Source organism: Clavelina lepadiformis, chromosome 6, assembly GCF_947623445.1.
Source record: "Clavelina lepadiformis chromosome 6, kaClaLepa1.1, whole genome shotgun sequence".
NCBI lineage: Eukaryota > Metazoa > Chordata > Ascidiacea > Aplousobranchia > Clavelinidae > Clavelina > Clavelina lepadiformis.
Genome location: NC_135245.1, coordinates 17,648,108 through 17,665,543, shown reverse-complemented (window position 1 = coordinate 17,665,543; position 17,436 = coordinate 17,648,108). Strand labels below are relative to the sequence as shown.

The following is a 17,436-nucleotide window of genomic DNA, read 5'->3' as shown; positions in this document are numbered from 1 at the left end:
TGATCAAAATAATGTTTTGAAATTTATTTATTTAATTTTTATCTGAAACCTATCTAGGAGGCCAGGCGTGTACACAATTAGGTTGGATTATTGCAACGGAAAAAACTCAACATCTCCACTAAGTTTAACTTTCCAGCTCAATCCTCCTTCAGATGATGAGGAAGAAAGCTCAAGCTTTATCCCATTTTGTGAAGTTGTGTTCAAGTCAACAGGTCGTGGCAATCTAACAATACTGAGATCAAGCGTAATCACTCTGTCGACTTATTTCTCCATTAACTGTGACAATGCTACGTTGAGGACGGAGAATGTCCAGATTAGTTTTAGTTGGAGCGTGCGTGATTGCATATCGAGGAATTTGGTCGAAAGTTTTGACGATCTGGTCGGGATTTCAGCAACATTTCCACAAAACTCTTTAGGTTATGGTTGCAACCTGGTAAGGACCACGTTGTCCATGTTCAATGGCACTCACACTACTGAACTTTATGTGGAGAAGAACGTTAATGTAAATCCCTCGCCGCTTTTTGTAGAGATAAAAGGAGGCATTAGTAAAACTGCTTATCGAAATCAAGGTATTACTATGCACAAACATATACAGTTCAACTTAATTTGTTTTCTTAGTATTTTGAACTTCGTAAATATTTTTTGTGTTGATAACAATATGTCATTCAGTGAACAGCGTTATAGTTAATTTAAATAATGTTATCTTTATCTCTGTTTTTGTGTCTCCATATTTCCATTATCGTTTTAGTTTATCAGGCCAATGCTGAAGATGTTTCGTATGATCCTGATGATCCAGATAAATCGTCTCCACTTTCTTACACATTTCTCTTCAAGTTTTCACAGGGAGGACTAGTTTATACTATTGGCAATAAATCCACTATTGGCACACCTTCAGTCAGCTTAACCGGGTAATTATATGCTTGTTACAAATGATATTGTGCTACATAGAATGCCTTGTAGTTACCTGCTACAATGCTTTAGCACACACTAGTTATCTGCTCTCCTATTTGTTCGTTTCCTGTTTTTATTAGATCGTCCACTGACAATACATTTAAAGGTATTTATTGTTTGAAACAAACCTAGGTCTCAAAATGGCATTTTGGAGTTTGATTTACTCTCAAGCCAAGTGGTTGATGAAATCCTGGTAACAGTTGTAGCAAAAGGTTCTCACGAACGCTCAGCGCAGTTCACACAACACATCACTCTTGTTGACATACTACCACCAGATGTCACTATTGGGTGAGAAACTAAAATTTTACCAGCGACTTAATATGTTTCCTTGAACATATGGAACTGTACGACGGTCTAACAATGTTTTTGATCTGGCCACAGACTGTTTGTTTAGCCTATTTTTAGCAGTTCTTGTTTGCTAAATGAACACTTGTTAACCAAAGTATTTCCTGATCATGATACTAACTAGGTGTGTGAGAAACTGTTTGGATGAAAAGGTTGATCCTGTAATGCCGTCTGTTTTTGAACTGGTCTTCTTGAAAAGAACAAGTGACAAAATTAATTATGACTGGAAGATTGAAACTTCCTCAGACGAATTTATTGACTTATCTGCTATTGGTAAGTTGAGTTTGCTACGAACATTTTGTAAGTTGTTTCTGTAAAGTTATTTATACCATATTTAAAGTTTTTGTATTTCAAAATTGTCCAAACATGTACATAAATTTTGTGTAGTCATTTTTTTAAGGCCTGTATCGTTCATTCCAGATACTGCTACAAGGTTCTTGGAGGTTCCTGCTCACGTTATAAACGAAAGAAAACATACTGTAACATGTAAGGTAACAGACACTTACACGACCGGTGTAGCAGAAGTTTCAGTCATTGTTCAGTCGGCAAGTTTGCCATCAGGAGGAAGGTGATGTTTTGTTCTTTTGCAATACGATAAATGCTTGGTAGTTTTCCAGATGAATTACAATTACATTACGAGGAGCGTATAACTGTACATATTTCATTAGTAGTGATGATAGCTATAAATGCATGTACTTATTTTTTTCATTTTGTTGTGTAAGGTGTTACGTCTATCCAACCAGTGGTCGTGCTTTGGTGACTAAATTTACATTCTACTGTGTGAAATGGTCAGTTCGTGATTCGACCACGTATGACGAACTGAGTTACAGGTTTTATTCCATCTCAGCGGGACAAGAAACACTTGTTACAGAAAGCTCGTTCACGGAATCTACGCCTATTTTTCTTTGTAAGTTCATATTAATTTAGCTTGAATGGAAATATATATTTTATTTTTGTTGTTCAGCAAGTTTGAGGAAATGTTCAAACGTGCCATTTAAACAATGACTTGTAACATGTACGGTTTTATGTCAGTTGCCGTGATTCATTCAACTCCGATTATTATCCACTAAAAACATGTGTTAGAATAGGTTTGTTTTGAAATTCTACTATAGGACCATTAATAACTTTTTCAGTTACGTTGTTGTTTTGTTCCAGCTAACGGCAAAAAGTCGGACGATTTTCTGGTAGAAATTAAGGCATCAATCTGTAGAGGCCAACGCTTCTGCTCTTATTACTGGATGAGCTTAACTGTTGAGCCATATCTAGAAGAAGGAAGAACAGCAAGTTTACAAGTGGCGAGAATTGCAGGTAAAGTCTGAGCCTGATGGTTTTGGCTAAAGTGTGGTTTTCTCGGAGAGTCGGTTTCACTTTGGACGTGTTTCCAGTTTTGCCGCTGTCTTATGCAATATTCTGTTTATAAAGGAATCCTTGAACGAGTGAATGATTTTTTTCAAACTAAGATTTTTGTTTTTTCTAAAGCGAATGTACTGGATCTTAGCTATCTCGGTCAAATTTCGCAAGTTTTTTTATCAGAAACAGCTGCTGAAAGTGATGTGCAATCAGATGTAAGTTACATTTACAGTAAATGAAAGGAAAATAATTGTTGGTGTTGTGCTTGTTTAATGTAAAAATTTTGTTTTCGTTATTACCATAAGCTGTTTTGATAAAATATAGCCTACTTATTCCATCAAAATACCTCGTAAGGTATGGCAAGATTTTTATAATATTTGCATTGCTGTTTCTGTAATGTTCTACTCTGCAGTAGCATTGGTGTTGCAATGGTGGCGGTATTGATTCCTTTATGTTTTAGACGCCCAATCACTACAATATGTAAATTAATTATCATTGTTTAAATGCTTTATAATTTGCTTTTTCTGTCGTACCCTTCCCTCAACAACATTAGTCAACTTGCCGTTGATATTGAGATTTTTCATTTGTCATTGTAGGTTTCAGAACAGATTCTAGAACTTGCTGAATTTATTATCGACTCTTCAAACAACACTATTCAGACCGTTTATGATATCACAGTACTCACGAATGTTTTGCACCAATCAATTTCGTCTGCACCTGAACTCTCTGATAAATCGTTACATTCTGGAAGTCGAATTGTGCGAAAGATCGGATCGTCTCTGAAGCAACTTCTCAATCAAAAGGACAAAACACTGAATTCTGAGAATACTGTGACACTTGCAACTTGTACGTATGGCGGTTGGTAGTTACGCTTGGTAAAAGGATATGTATTAAAAACTAGATCTGCATATAGACTGATTTCAGAAATGTCGTTTGTCTTAAATTTTTTGTATTTATGTTTTATTATATTTTCGTATTTTGTGTGTATGAGTTTTTCATTGTATTCAGGGAATACTGTATGTTCGTAGTCTTGTTTTAAACCAAACATGCTTTCACTAATTAATTACTTCACTTAAACACTGATTTTCTTCTAAGCAATTTCTTTTTATCACCAAATACCATTAACCCAGTGCACTTATTTTCTAAAATTTTCTTGCAGCACTTGTTAAAAGTATGTCGAGCATATTAAACGGCTCTGACGTAAATACCTCGGCCAACATCGAGCTCGCTCTTCAACCTCAATTTGAACAATATAAGCCACAGGGTGATGACGTGAAAGATTTATCTCCCAGAGAAATCTTGTATCAGAAAGAACAGGAAGCGAAAATACAAACGCTTTTAAATGCGGAGAAGGAAGTTAATGTTAGTTTTATTTTTATGGCTTTTATTTGTTTTTTTAGTTTTCTCTCCACGAACGTTTTGCTATTTATTCTAAAGCGATTACCCTATTCAACTAATAATGCATATTTTTTAGCGCTTAGATGCTGTTAAGAGCGTACTTTCCGGTTCCGATGACATAAAATTCGCGATGACGCATCTTAAACTCTCAGTTGCCAATGAAGTTGCTTCGGTTGGCAATGACAACATGGACATCTCTGTGGTAACAATTCCTCCAGAATCCGGTGGGGTGGACACGTCCGGACGCGGAAGCAAAGTTTCTTTTTCAGATTCAGGAGAGGAACGCCAGGTGGAGGTAAGAATGTTTATCAATTCCATAAAACGTTGTTTTTCTTGACACTCTTCCATGATTTTCCCGACTCCTTTTTGTTTTGTTTCTTGCTGCATTGCATGTTAAGTTTCGATCATTCATCAACGTTATTATTGCGTTGGTGGCAAACTGCTCTATGACCGAAGTAATGAACTTTTTCTTAAGACATAACTTCGCTATTGTTTATTGGCAAAACCAAGCTGAATATTTTTAATTCATTCATTTTATGTCGACTTCTAAACGGTTGTAACTCATTCGAGGTTGAATTGTAAACCGTTTTGAAAAGGAGTAGTATGGTTGATGCATTATGATACATTGCTGCAATAGTTTACTTTTACATCGTTGGTCACTGTTTTCCTTTAATTGTTCGACTTCAGGTTACATCATTCAAGCAAAACCCATTTAATTTTGATGAGTCATCGTTGCTCATCAATTCGGCAGTAACCCGTGTGACCCTGAACTTGGCTAACAACAGCAGCGATAATAACCCCACGATTAAGTTGGCCAATCAAAATCTTGCTGGAGCTGTTAACGAAAAAATCGAAATGAAGTATGTGTTTGCTGGTTGTTGTTAAAGTGGAAGGCATTCATTTATATTATCACGTGGTGTTTTACTGCTTACAATGTAGGAAACTGTAAATACTTGTGCTTACACAATGCATGCTTGCTTTTGCGGGCAGTACGTAGGTGTTTTAATTGAAAAACTTTTGCAAAGTTTTTCGAAAAATTATGTTTACCTGAAGGTACGAAACAAAACCTGCATCAAGAACAAAAACTTTTATCTTTAAGATAATCAAATGTACTTGAATATGTTTCAAGAAACAATCATCTATTTAGCAAGACATCTTACTTCACTCTTAGCACATTAAAATGTTTCGTCCATTTTTCAGGCTCAAAGTGGTTTCAAAGAGTCGTTTTGAAATATTGTCCATGGACAGTGCTTGCCTAGTTATTTTAGAACCAGATTTCAACAACGTAAACATGACGGTGTGGATACGAAAGTCAGTTGAACCGGTCTTGGTTGACTTTTCCGACGACCCCGACGTTAAAGTCGACATCACCGATTTCAAGTTTAACTTGCCGCAAGAAGGTCAAAACGATCAGTACAAAATTTTTCTTCCTTCAAAAAAATTGAAGGGAGTTGGGATTTATTTTATGGCTGTTGAAATGAAGACCGTCGGTGAAAATGGTAATAAGCTTTCAAGCTATCATTGTTTACGTTACGCTAATAGGTTATCTGAGGTACGACGTTCTCCAAGTAGCAATATTGACATAAATTGTGCTTATGCTATGCTTGCTATATGTACAGATTTTTTCAAGATTCAAGAAATGTAAGCTACTGTCATTCATTCAGGCAAAATAAAAAAAATACGGTGACCTTTGAACCAATAAATTAAAAAAATTTGAACCAAAGTTTTACTAGTTATAATTAATTTAACCTTGAAGTTTCCCTCAGACCGACTACTGGCAACCAAAATTCCAATTTCTGGAGCGCAACTCACAGTAGACCAAAGTTAAAACATTCTGTAAGCAAAACAGGAAACGCATAGTATGAAAATATATTTTGTTGTATCCAAGTGGTCATACCTCAAAACCTAACGCAAGAAGTAACCAGATATCCCAATGGAAAGATTAATTGATGTTGACGTAGCTTAAGATCATTTCTTCGCAGAACATCGTGGAAAGCGTTCCCTTCCAAATAACTCAACTGACTTGACCAACAACACAACCGTTGTTGGTCTCAGTGTTTCCATATTCACGCCATCCTGCAAAGTCTATGATGAGACATCTGGTATTTGGGGCGGTACTTTGTGTTTTGTAAGTTTTTATTTAGTTTTGCCTTTCATCGGTTAACGAAGTTACTTTTTGTGGTTTGGCATGATCGTGTTTCTTTACCGAAAAAAAATTGACATTTCAGTTGTTTTTCGTTTTTGTTTTGTTTTAAAAGTATTTTTAGCGATTTATTTATTCATTATAACACATTTTTTTCATTATCCCTGGGAGTGCCTTCAAAGTTATATACCTTAACTACGTGCTTGGAATACAAATCAACTAATCTATTTATTTTTCACCGACCAGGCAACCCCCGACTCCACTGCGGAAGAAACTTCCTGCGTTTGTCCAACTTTGCCCTCAACTGCTGTGATAGGGTCAGAATTTTTTGTGGCCCCCAATTTTATCGACTTTTCAACCGTATTCAGCAAAATTGACTTGATAAGCAACGGAGCTGTCTTCTTTACAGTTACGGCTTTCCTAGTCTTATACACTCTCATTGTTATTTGGGCAAGGCGAGAAGATAACAGAGATCTAATAAAGGTAAAACTGTTTGTAGGAATGTCGTGTGATGCGTGTTACGTGGAAATGCTGTTTTGATTTCAAAAGCATATAATTTTCTGGTGACCGAATATCCCTTAACCTTAGAAATCTTTCTGTAATATGTGAGGTAACATTTACTTACATTGTCTCGTCATTAACAACCTTCATTTCACTAGTGGTCCACTAAGGTCATGGCAGACAACGATCCTGCCGACTCTTATTTCTACAAAGTCACTGTCGTCACGGGTATGAATAATGACGGCGGGACACTATCAAATGTAAACTTTATTTTGGTCGGCGAAGATGCGCAGGCTGAAGCTAGAGAGCTAAAAGACCACACTGATACGGTAACACACTAACAGTTAATGTTATTTTGCAATGCCTCAAACAATTGCTGTACTTGCAATTGACATTTCGTTTTCTTGGGCTATGAAACATGATTTTAATAATTAAGTCATTTACAAGCATTGGCTACAAAGTGGGTCTGTCGTCACTTTCTTGATGAGTTGTCAGGATTGCCTTGGTAGTCTTGACTACATCCATATTTGGCATGACAACAGTGGACCGGGTAGAACCGGTGCAAACTGGTTCTTAAACGACGTTATAGTTCAAGACATGCACAACAAAGACACGTAAGTTGCTGTAGGGTATAGTTTGCTTACTGTCAAATTTGCTGTTTATCTGGCTTATCATGTAATGTAATTGACCGTAATTAATGTAATTTGCCGCATATAAGTGCAATTTTAATGCGGATCTTTCGTCACAGGTACATATTTCCATGTAACCAATGGTTTGCTGTTGAAATTGGTGATGGGAAAATAGACCGGTTACTTCCTGTTGCTGGAGACGACAATTTGACGTCGTTCAAGTAGGTTTGTGTGTTCATTGACACTTACCTTGCTTATAAGCTTGGTTGCGGAAAAGATTGCTTCAATAGTATCACAACCATTTTGAGTATTTTGGATCTTGTAATTCCAGGCGTGTATTCAACTCCACCGCAAGACAGAAAATTACCGATGAGCACATCTGGTATTCCATATTTGTCACCAGATCGAGAAGCAATTTTACTCGATGCCAGAGACTAGCTTGTGCGTTGGTGGCGCTTTTCCTGGCGATGATCGCAAATGCCATGTTCTATGAAGAACCGTCCGAAACCGACGAGTAAGTTAGAAATTTATTCGAAGAGTTGCAAGTAACTCTTAAACGTTTTGCAAACTTTTGTTGATAAACTTCTGAGAACTAATCGACCTATTCTATGGTCTTCAATGAATTTGTATAAACCTAACATAACGAACACACGAACGTATTGTTTCAATTAGCACAAAGGAAAAGTATAATTATCTATCTCTTTTTATGCATTTAGAAACAAGAACGTTATCAAAGTGGGTCCAATAGTTATAGACCCACAAACGATTTGGATAAGTACGATCTCGGCGCTGGTCGTGTTACCCGCATCGATTGCTTTAGTTCAAATCTTTAGAAGAACAGACAATAGGAAAGCGCAGAAGATTAACGATCTCTCGCTCTTTCCCAATGCAGAGGTCAGACTTCAAAACGATGATCGTAACAAGATTAATAAACTTTATCGCCTTTGCTTGTGCGATTTTCGTTTATGATTTATAAACTTGTTGTCGTTTTTTTCATTGCACCATTTATCTTTTTATAGGTAACGAAGCCAGCTAGAAGTCCTGGAATGCTTCCCCATTGGTTCATTTACGTGGGCTGGGCTCTTTTTCTAGTAGGCGTGGTTTCATCAGGGTTTTTCACAATTCTCTACAGGTGCAATTATAATTTTGTCTTCAGTTGGCCATTTAAGCTGGAACGCTTTATTAGTGGTAGCCATTGTAAGCTTCTATGAGCTTTGCTTAACTACCAGTAATTGTATTCAATGCAAACCTATATAGCTGTGATAAGTTTTTATGTACTTTTACTGCTGTATCATAGCTTCCAATGGGGAAAAGAAAAATCGGAGCGTTGGTTGTCATCAATGATGTTATCTGTTTTTCAAGATACTATTGTCATGCAACCCTTAAAGGTAGAGGTTCATCTTTGCAGATAAGCGCAAAAGTTTTTCTCTTAATCTGACCGGAATACTTGATTATTTTTCCTTTTCTGTTCTATTTTTTTGAAAACAAACTTTTTCAAAACAGCATAAACATTAAACCTCAACATTGGAATTTGCATGCCTCAAAATTTTTCTTCCAGGTGCTTTTGATTGCCGCCCTGTTTGCTTTCATCTGCAGGAAACGCAGCAACGTGAAAGAAGCATGGAATGATCAGGATGATGACGTCATTGTGACGTCACCACAGAGCGCCATGGATGGAAATTTAAGTTTACCCGGACTCAATGATTTTGGTATTTTACGAGTTTTGCAATTGTTGTTGCTTTCAGCAGCAAGACTTTCAGCTGACATTGCTGTAATTACTTGTTGAATATCGATCGTAGTTTTATGATTTCATAGAAGTTTTTCCATCTTTTAGCATTTTGTTTTATGTCATGAGACAAAGCTTCTGATGTATAAACTATTTACAGATCACTGTTTGTCCTATGAGGAAAATGAATCTCAAAAAACTATCCAACATCCAAAAGCTCCTCCGGAAAGATCAAGTCTGAGGTTGATCCGAGAACGAAGGAAACTTGAGAAAAAATCCATCATTTTTTTCACAAGTTTCATCGTCCATCTTTGTTACGTGGGTAGGTATAGAACGGACGCGAATAACTCAACACCATGAGCGATGTTAGTTTGAAAGTCAAAGTGTTTTGGCATGAACGGTATTACTGTATCACATTGCAATAATTTTCATAATAGATTTTACATTGTACTTAACATTTATATGTATTTATAGCAAGAACATATAGATATTGAGTCTTTTACACGATGAACTAACCATATAAAACATATAAACGTACTGTACCTGTTATTTTTGAAATCCTCTGTTTAGTGATTTTGTTCTACATCGCATATGTTGGCCACCAGGACCACAATTTTTACAGAACAACTTCCCATGTTCGTAATGCATTTGACTTGGAAGATTTTGAAGCGGTGAGAAATCCCTGGAAACAAATATTCAACAGTTGCTATGTTTTCATCTTCTATCTTATTCTAATCATACTTTACCAGAGACTAAGCTCTGGATTTGTTACTTAGCCTGTTCTTGGGCATCCTATTTTATAATATGTACCAGGTTTCTCTAGACAGCGTGCATTATGTAGTAACTAATCCAGACGTTGTTACATTTCTTTAACGCAAAGTGTTCGGAATTTTAATCATATGTTACAGACACTTCCAGTTTTTATGTCCCCAGTTAACCCACCGTTACAATCCGTGTTGTCTCAAAAGCTGGGTTGTGTAGAAACGAAACTGCACTAATCCTGACTAACATTTTGCGTTTAAAATTCTCAGCTGCAAAGTGCAAATGATTTATTCGATTACATCGAAAATTCACTTTTGCCTGCCCTCTATCCGACCCATAAGTACAATGGTGACGTCAAACTTTGGCGGGACCGTATCTTCGTAAGCGATGACGTCAACTATCGCGTGGGACCTTCGAGATTACGTCAGCTGCGCATGAAACCCAGTGAGTTACTTGTTCCGTTTTTATTGCAAAGGTGCTTTTGGTAGAAGTGACGTTTGCAACAACACGTCATCGACGTAATTGTCTCTCTGCCCCTCTCTTTGTAGCTAACCACAATGTAGAGCTATGATGGAACTTGCTAGTCTGTTGGGTATAAGCTAACCTCTGAATGGTTTTGCAAATAAACGAGTAGCTTGGAAATCTTCACACAACGTTTATTTTGGCTCTTTAGGTGCTTGCTTGACCGACCAGGTGTTGGCACATTACAAAATGCGACCTTGCGTTGACCATTATTCGATCTTTGATGATGACACAACTAGTTATGGGCCCATGTGGATCGAACTGAATAGAACATCATCATTGGAAGCTGATTACTGGAAATACCAGGATGCCGGCGCCTCGCAAGCTATCCCTATCTTAGCAGCTGTGAACACCTATGGTGGCGGAGGGTACCTAGCAGACCTTGGTTTGTTATTTGTTTTTTTAGATGCCAGTTTTTACAAGAAACCAGCCTTGTTTCCGCTATTACTTAAAACTATCAACTTAGTGTAATTTTGTGTGTTAGAATTTTGTTTTTTAATACTAAAGGACTAAATATTAATTATATTTGGTATATTGTCTTCAAAATTTTCATTTTAAGATAAAATATAAATTTTTTAGTCCTGGTGTTTTCAGTAATGTAACAAACAAAGACAATCTAGCATTTACATGCAGGGGTTAATGTGGTGACGGCAAAAAACACGGTCGAGTATCTGAAGCAGCATTTATGGCTGGATAGATCGACCAGGGCACTCATCGTAGAATTCGCTTTGTACAACGTGAACTCCGACCTCTTTTCTACTGTCGCTTTAGTGGCAGAATTCTTACCGTCAGGTGGCATTGTCGCAACTCCATACATAAAACCGTTTAGGTTGGTATCTGTTTAGAATCGTCTATTATGTGCTGCTAGAGTGAGCAGTGACTGATTTTACTACAACTGCTTTTGTATTTAAACCATTTAAGAGTGTTTTAGTAGTTTTTTTTATCATACGCTAATAACAAAATGATGTGGATGACAATGTAATTTGTTTGTTTGTCGGTTTGAAACATTTATAAGTGGCAGTCTTTTGTTATGCAAACTATATGTATGACTTTTGCTGTCGTTACAGGTTGTATTCGATGGAAAGTTCTTCGAATCTTTTCGTCGCATCAGCATTTGTGACAGTATTGGCGCTATATTATTCTTATGGCACCATAAAGAAAATTTTCAAAAAGCGAAGAGATTTCTTTAAGAAGCCCTGGAACTACGTAGCAATAGTAAAATATACTTTTTATCATCTGTTAAGTGTTAAGCCTCAATATACATTCCTGTACAGTATAATCTATAATATGTATTCATTTATCTTTTACGTGCGTACGTACGATCATTGCCTCGAGTTTCAGCGACCATGGACACCTTGTGTAAAAATCATGTCCGTTGCAGAATATGCTCTGAATTCTAAAAGACTTTCGCGTTGTTGGAAGCGCACTTGCGTACGTCACGAGATTGTTAATTGCTTAAACACGTTCCTCTTAGGGGATTTCCCTGATTTTTGCTGTGATTGCTGCCTTCAGGACGTAGAAGAGAAGCTGTCACAGTCCACATACTGTATTGCATGTGTAACAAGCTTGAATTGGGCGCACACCGATTGCAATTTAAGTTTCAAGAAATTTGAAGGACCTCTGTAGGGTTTAATAATACTTTTTTGGATTATGCTTTTTGACGAGTGGGCCCTGTACAGTGTACACTGACGTCACGCTGTTGTAACATATTCCACTTGGTCTTTGATGAAAGAAGAACGAGTAGGACAAACCTGTAAGCAAAGTATCAAAGTTTAATTACGAAAGCAAAAACGTCATATATAGCAAAGTATCCTTCTACGTTTACAAGTAATATAACGTCATGTGACACAAAGCTAGCATACAATTTACAACTCACCAGTCGGATTACGTCACTAAAATATGGCGGAAATGTAAACAAATTAGACAAAAACATGTATCGCCGATTTAATGCCACAGCGAATGACCCATGGTGATTGACAGGTGTTAAATTACTCAGATGGAAGCCGCCATTGAGGCGTATAAATCGTTACAAATTTATGACGTCGTCCTCTGTTTTAAAGACATCAAAAACGGTCTTAATGTACTTTCGAATACTTACTTTCTTAAAGTTGTATGCAGTCGATTTTCGACTTTTATAATTACTTTAGTATTTTTAGTTTGATTGTTCGGGTGTGAACTTATATTTGACGCCTCAGGTGCGAGTCCTTCTTGTCATGTCGTTCATCGGATTGTATATTCTCTCTGGTGATTTACAAGAAACAACACTTGAAAAATTTCAGGAAAATACCTGTAAGTGAAATTCTGCATGAGCTTCATGAAAATGAAATCAATCGAAAATTGGTATGATACTTTTTCATGTTATGCTCGTATGCAATATGTATTGCAATAACTTCTTGTAGCCGGTGTTGATTGTTTCAAACAGAATACTGTGCTACTTTTTTGCCTCTTTTTGTTGCTCTCATGTTTACCTTGATTTTACACTTTTACGGATATTTTTTCAGACCAGTTTACCAATTTCCAAACTTTGGCTGATTTCTCGGTGGTCTTACGTCAAACAATTGGAATAATTTTATTTGTGGAAACCTTGAAAATTTTGGAATTTTTCAAATATCTAAAATACATGCGCAAATTCACGATTGTATTCAAATGTGGACAAAAGGTTTTAACATATTCTTGTTGTGAATAAAGTCACTAAACACCGAATACCTTTAAAACTATAGCTTACATCGATAACTAAATATATAGTGTTTTATCCCAACACAGCCAAACTATGTCAAATAAAAATAACAGATTACGGGCGCATAATTTCCACAGTAAAATGCTGATAAATTTCTTGTGTTTTAACTGTCATATTAACAACGTTTTATTTGCTTTCAGTTGTTATTGGAATATGCGGTATATTTTGGCGTGACCCTCAGTGCTTATGCCATAGTGGCCACTTGTCTATTTTCATCCGTGCTGCGAGATTACAAATCCCTGACCAGCACATTACAGACAAGCGCCGGAATTTTGCTCGGTCGACCAAGCTATCACGAAATGAGCGAGGTAAAGTGATGTTTGTCAGTTTAAAGTTTCCAGTTTCCGGTTTAAATTGCGCTTAAAAGTGATTTCACGCTTGTACACGGTGCGTTTAATTGCATTATGCCGCAGTTATGACCGTGTTGAAACATGTTAATGTTTTTTGAACAATTTCAATATATGAGATGTCAAACGTAACCTGCGTTAAAACGTTTGTTTTATTATTTTTTCATCAGTCATTGTTACCAGTGATTTGATTGTTCATATTGACGTCATTATAAATGAGTTGCTCTCGTGTATAAGCTCCCGCAAGAGTTATTGACTTCATATCCAAGATAAATTTTTCTCTAGACCTCCCGGGTCCTCGGAAAGATCGTCTTTTTCTTCTTCAACCTCCACATGACCTACATTCTCGTCAACCTCTTCGTCGGGATCATAGACGTCCTCTTCCACGAATCCGGAGTCGAAACCAGCCGAAAGAAGGACGGAAAGGACGCTTACTTCCGCGTCGGCATCGCGTATGTCAAGCGACATTTTCATGATAACTTCGCCTTTGTTTTAAATAGAGTCGTAGAATACACGCTGACTGTGTTCCTCTTCCGTGTACGCATTAAAATAATCTATCACCGATGGCAATTGTGGCTTAAATCTTGCTTTTATAGTTTTATGATTTATACCTTAGTTGTGCATACTTTTGTTGATAATTAATTAATGATAATAATAAATAATTACTGATAATAATTAATAATTGATGCTTTGAAACAACCTTGTTTAAAACTTCCTTCTTCTCAAAATCTTCCTATCGCGATTTTGCAATAACAAAAATTTTTTGAACTCGTAATTTTTTTTCTTGTTTCTACGTGATCTACGCCATCACACAAATTGTTTTAACTTGGAGCTCTACCGATTATTTTCTTAGTCTCCTGCTCAACTACTTGCGTCGTTTGCTCCACATGAAGGAAAAGGAAGTGACGTATCCGAAATTGGGATCGGAATCATCTGATGAATCAGGTTTTAAGTCTTGTTGCCAATAACTCCAAATTCCAGATTTTGTGCTTCGTCACACAATGCTCGGATCTTGAAATACACTACTGTTGCTTGGCGCAATAACTAATTGCTTAACTTATTGCAGAAGCGGAAGATTATTACGAATCGGATGCGAATCAGTCAAAAGAGGAACAAAATCTGTTCAAGAAGAAAATAAAAAAGCGGAAAAGGCGAAGAAACAAAAGACGAAGAGAGCAGAAATGCCCAGATTTTTTTGTGAGGGAATTTCGTTAACGTTGCTCCTCTTTTACAGTATTTTATTACAATTTGAGGGTTTTTCTGTGAAGTGCAACAAAATAAATATAACAACATTTTACCCAAAATCTCGTTATAAGTTATCTCGCCTTTAAAGTGCACGTGAAATGCTAAAGCAAAGTTTATATTTCTGTATAAAGTGTGTACCCAACAGGCTGCATGGTACTTCCTGAGTACATAAACGGCGCATGTCTTATTATATTTAGACGAGAACGTAGTTAGCAGCCTGTGATGATAACATTGTCTTTAGAAGGTTGTCGTTATTTCATCGGAAAAAAAGTTGTGTGCTCGGAATTATTTCTCCTTCCTTTCTTTACTGATGTTAAAAGTTTTGAGATGTTTTTTTTTCTGCAAACTGCGCATGTTTAAAGTTACAATTTTAACGGCTAGATACCTGCATATGACACACCTTATGTAAAGATAATCGATGATTTTAGTGTTGCACTTGCACTCTTAGATAGTTACCAAAATGGTATATTTATTACTATTACTTATTATAATATATAAACATAGGTATATTACTGTTACTTATTTTTATTACTTTTTATTTATTACGGATATTATATATTACTCTTATCTATTTATGGAAACCACACAATTCCTTATTCCGTAGGACCCCGACAACTCGGCTTGCCTTGAGGTTCTGGACGATGCAGAGCGTATGGCATTACACCGATTGGAGCGCCTGGAAAAAGCCGTCGACTCTATTGACGTCACGTCAGGACCAAAGGGTTTCGGTCACGTCATTAAAAATCGAAAAAAAGGGATTGCGTCATTAAAAGCTGACGTATCAGACATCGTTGCCGAAGTCGATGACATATTTAGTGGATTACCGGAAGACCTTATGCACTTGTAGTTACAAAATTAACGATTGTTTTTTGAATGTAGTCTTTAGTTGAAAACTGCACTTCCGTTGTCAAGAGCAACGTCTGCACTTAGAATGTTTTCGTGTGCGTTTAAATGCAAAACTCTTTTGTAATCACTTTCCGTTACAAATGATTTAGTCGTTAGATAGCACCCTACATTCTTGTTCGTCTGTATTGCCAGTTGGTTGTGAATGCGTTTCCACTCTACCGAACTGTTCGGGTTCGGTCTTTGCGGTATACAGGCTATAAACTAGTATAAATGTAGAGGAATTAATGATGTAAATATTTATAACAAAGCGCAAAGAAACTTGCAAACCTGTTTGATTAGGATATACGTACACAGTATACTGCATTCTTTTAATGAAACTTAGTCTAATTTAATCGCTGGGCAGAGCGAACGTGGAATATGCAACTTTGAGAATTTTTTCACCGCAGTTAAAAGGCAACTACAGTAGACAGTAGTATAACACGAGAGATACAATTTCAGCGTTGCATATGCGTACAAGCAATTGCAAAGATCAGCTTAATTTACTTTATAAAGGAATGTGGAAGAAGCCATAACATTAATGTTGCAAACTGAAACAGTCAATTATAGGATTGTATTTGTCGGTAGAGACATCTTACGGTATTTCTTCGACGTCATTGCAGTTTGTCGAGTCGCAGCAAAAGTAACAAGTACGAACCTGCACAAAACAACAGAGATTAATGTTATTTAAGTGCGAACTTTTCAACCAAAATATATGTAACTTAAACGGTGAATACAGTAAGACGTCAGTAACAACATACAAATCTAAAAACGTGTTATATTTGTTGTTAGTAGTTTAAAGAATTCCGCCTTAGGGCGTACAGCAATTCACAACTAATTCAACTCCATGCACGCTTGAAAATTACAGCTAAACATTACAGTGCATTTCCGTCAAACCTGTTTGGCGATTGCGTCAGCGCTGATACACTGAACCGCATTGGAATTCTCGTTATTTCTACAGGCTTCGGCTTGTTTGCATTTTCTTTCCGCAAACATATTCAGCCCATTCTGTGCGAGGCGAGTTTCACACATGTATCTCTATAAATAGAACACATCTTTGTGCTTAAATGGGAAGGTGCTGGTTAAAGTGTACAGTATATCGTTGTAGCATAAACTTAAACAGAATAATTTTGCAGTGCAATCTATGAAGGCTTACACATGATTTAATAACTCCTATATCGGCTGGATTTTGTGAGCGAAACACGTGGATACACTTACAACAGGACAATAATATTACTGTATTCCAGTACACGAGTTATGTCATTGTAAAACTTAATACTGTAAACAACGATAGTTCCAATATTTTTTGGTAATTGTGGTGGTTTGGGTTAGTTTTTAGTTTTTAAGATTATTACTAACTAAGTTCAAGAAATTACCCCAATTGTTTTTAGTTAGGATGCTTTATCGTGACTTAAATTACACTGACCATCGGTGGGGATTTAGGAGTAGGCCTGTAGTCTTAAATTTTTCAAACCATCCTTATTGAGCATCAAATAAAATATACTGCAATTAAATACTTACCTTTGAACTCAAGTCGCAGGCTTGCTCAGAAAAATTCCCGACACCGTTAGTGCTTGAACCAAATAAACAAGTTTGATCTTGGCCTAGTTCAAGGTAGAAATATTAACGTCAGTATTTTATTTCTGTTTTACATTTCGAGATGAACAGATGTAGTTACAATTGATTAGAAAAATGCAAAGATTATACGTATTCGTTGTTAATATGTTCACATAACTTACCTTTAACAAAAGTAAAAATCACAGCCAAAACCATTCCAAACAACATTTGCATTTTGTTTGCGTTTTACGCTGTAAAAGCTTCCTAAATTATAGTAACTTCCGAACAGACACTTGTTACTTTTAACAAAATAAGATTTCAGTATAGTCTTCAACACAATT

At 36.5% G+C, this 17,436-nt stretch overlaps 2 protein-coding genes across 3 annotated transcripts in view; one reads left to right on the top strand and one right to left on the bottom strand.

Annotated features, from left to right (window-relative positions):
• Nucleotides 1–15,783, top strand: part of LOC143462076 (uncharacterized) — a 27,657-nt gene extending 11,874 nt beyond the window's left edge. The window contains exons 24-59 of one of the 2 annotated variants that reach the window (XM_076960107.1): nucleotides 58–569; nucleotides 749–908; nucleotides 1,084–1,239; nucleotides 1,421–1,569; nucleotides 1,717–1,864; nucleotides 2,019–2,203; nucleotides 2,452–2,604; nucleotides 2,776–2,861; nucleotides 3,243–3,492; nucleotides 3,806–4,008; nucleotides 4,121–4,339; nucleotides 4,732–4,904; nucleotides 5,245–5,543; nucleotides 6,027–6,172; nucleotides 6,434–6,670; nucleotides 6,847–7,017; nucleotides 7,136–7,302; nucleotides 7,437–7,538; nucleotides 7,649–7,831; nucleotides 8,034–8,211; nucleotides 8,337–8,449; nucleotides 8,615–8,705; nucleotides 8,876–9,026; nucleotides 9,204–9,365; nucleotides 9,614–9,714; nucleotides 10,075–10,249; nucleotides 10,479–10,712; nucleotides 10,961–11,156; nucleotides 11,395–11,542; nucleotides 12,523–12,616; nucleotides 12,829–12,986; nucleotides 13,205–13,372; nucleotides 13,697–13,863; nucleotides 14,265–14,356; nucleotides 14,478–14,608; nucleotides 15,261–15,783. In XM_076960107.1, the coding sequence (XP_076816222.1) occupies nucleotides 58–569; nucleotides 749–908; nucleotides 1,084–1,239; nucleotides 1,421–1,569; nucleotides 1,717–1,864; nucleotides 2,019–2,203; nucleotides 2,452–2,604; nucleotides 2,776–2,861; nucleotides 3,243–3,492; nucleotides 3,806–4,008; nucleotides 4,121–4,339; nucleotides 4,732–4,904; nucleotides 5,245–5,543; nucleotides 6,027–6,172; nucleotides 6,434–6,670; nucleotides 6,847–7,017; nucleotides 7,136–7,302; nucleotides 7,437–7,538; nucleotides 7,649–7,831; nucleotides 8,034–8,211; nucleotides 8,337–8,449; nucleotides 8,615–8,705; nucleotides 8,876–9,026; nucleotides 9,204–9,365; nucleotides 9,614–9,714; nucleotides 10,075–10,249; nucleotides 10,479–10,712; nucleotides 10,961–11,156; nucleotides 11,395–11,542; nucleotides 12,523–12,616; nucleotides 12,829–12,986; nucleotides 13,205–13,372; nucleotides 13,697–13,863; nucleotides 14,265–14,356; nucleotides 14,478–14,608; nucleotides 15,261–15,503 (6,301 nt within the window). In that variant the 3' untranslated portion in view covers nucleotides 15,504–15,783. The remainder of the gene's footprint in view (nucleotides 1–57; nucleotides 570–748; nucleotides 909–1,083; nucleotides 1,240–1,420; nucleotides 1,570–1,716; nucleotides 1,865–2,018; nucleotides 2,204–2,451; nucleotides 2,605–2,775; nucleotides 2,862–3,242; nucleotides 3,493–3,805; nucleotides 4,009–4,120; nucleotides 4,340–4,731; nucleotides 4,905–5,244; nucleotides 5,544–6,026; nucleotides 6,173–6,433; nucleotides 6,671–6,846; nucleotides 7,018–7,135; nucleotides 7,303–7,436; nucleotides 7,539–7,648; nucleotides 7,832–8,033; nucleotides 8,212–8,336; nucleotides 8,450–8,614; nucleotides 8,706–8,875; nucleotides 9,027–9,203; nucleotides 9,366–9,613; nucleotides 9,715–10,074; nucleotides 10,250–10,478; nucleotides 10,713–10,960; nucleotides 11,157–11,394; nucleotides 11,543–12,522; nucleotides 12,617–12,828; nucleotides 12,987–13,204; nucleotides 13,373–13,696; nucleotides 13,864–14,264; nucleotides 14,357–14,477; nucleotides 14,609–15,260) is intronic. The other variant, XM_076960108.1, reaches the window with a different exon arrangement.
• On the bottom strand, nucleotides 15,662–17,436 carry LOC143462077 (uncharacterized). The gene is made up of 4 exons (XM_076960110.1): nucleotides 17,278–17,436; nucleotides 17,060–17,142; nucleotides 16,436–16,576; nucleotides 15,662–16,196 (listed from the first exon to the last, which is right to left on the bottom strand). The coding sequence occupies exons 1-4, from the start codon at nucleotides 17,327–17,329 to the stop codon at nucleotides 16,134–16,136; spliced, it is 339 nt and encodes a 112-aa protein (XP_076816225.1). The 5' UTR covers nucleotides 17,330–17,436; the 3' UTR covers nucleotides 15,662–16,133.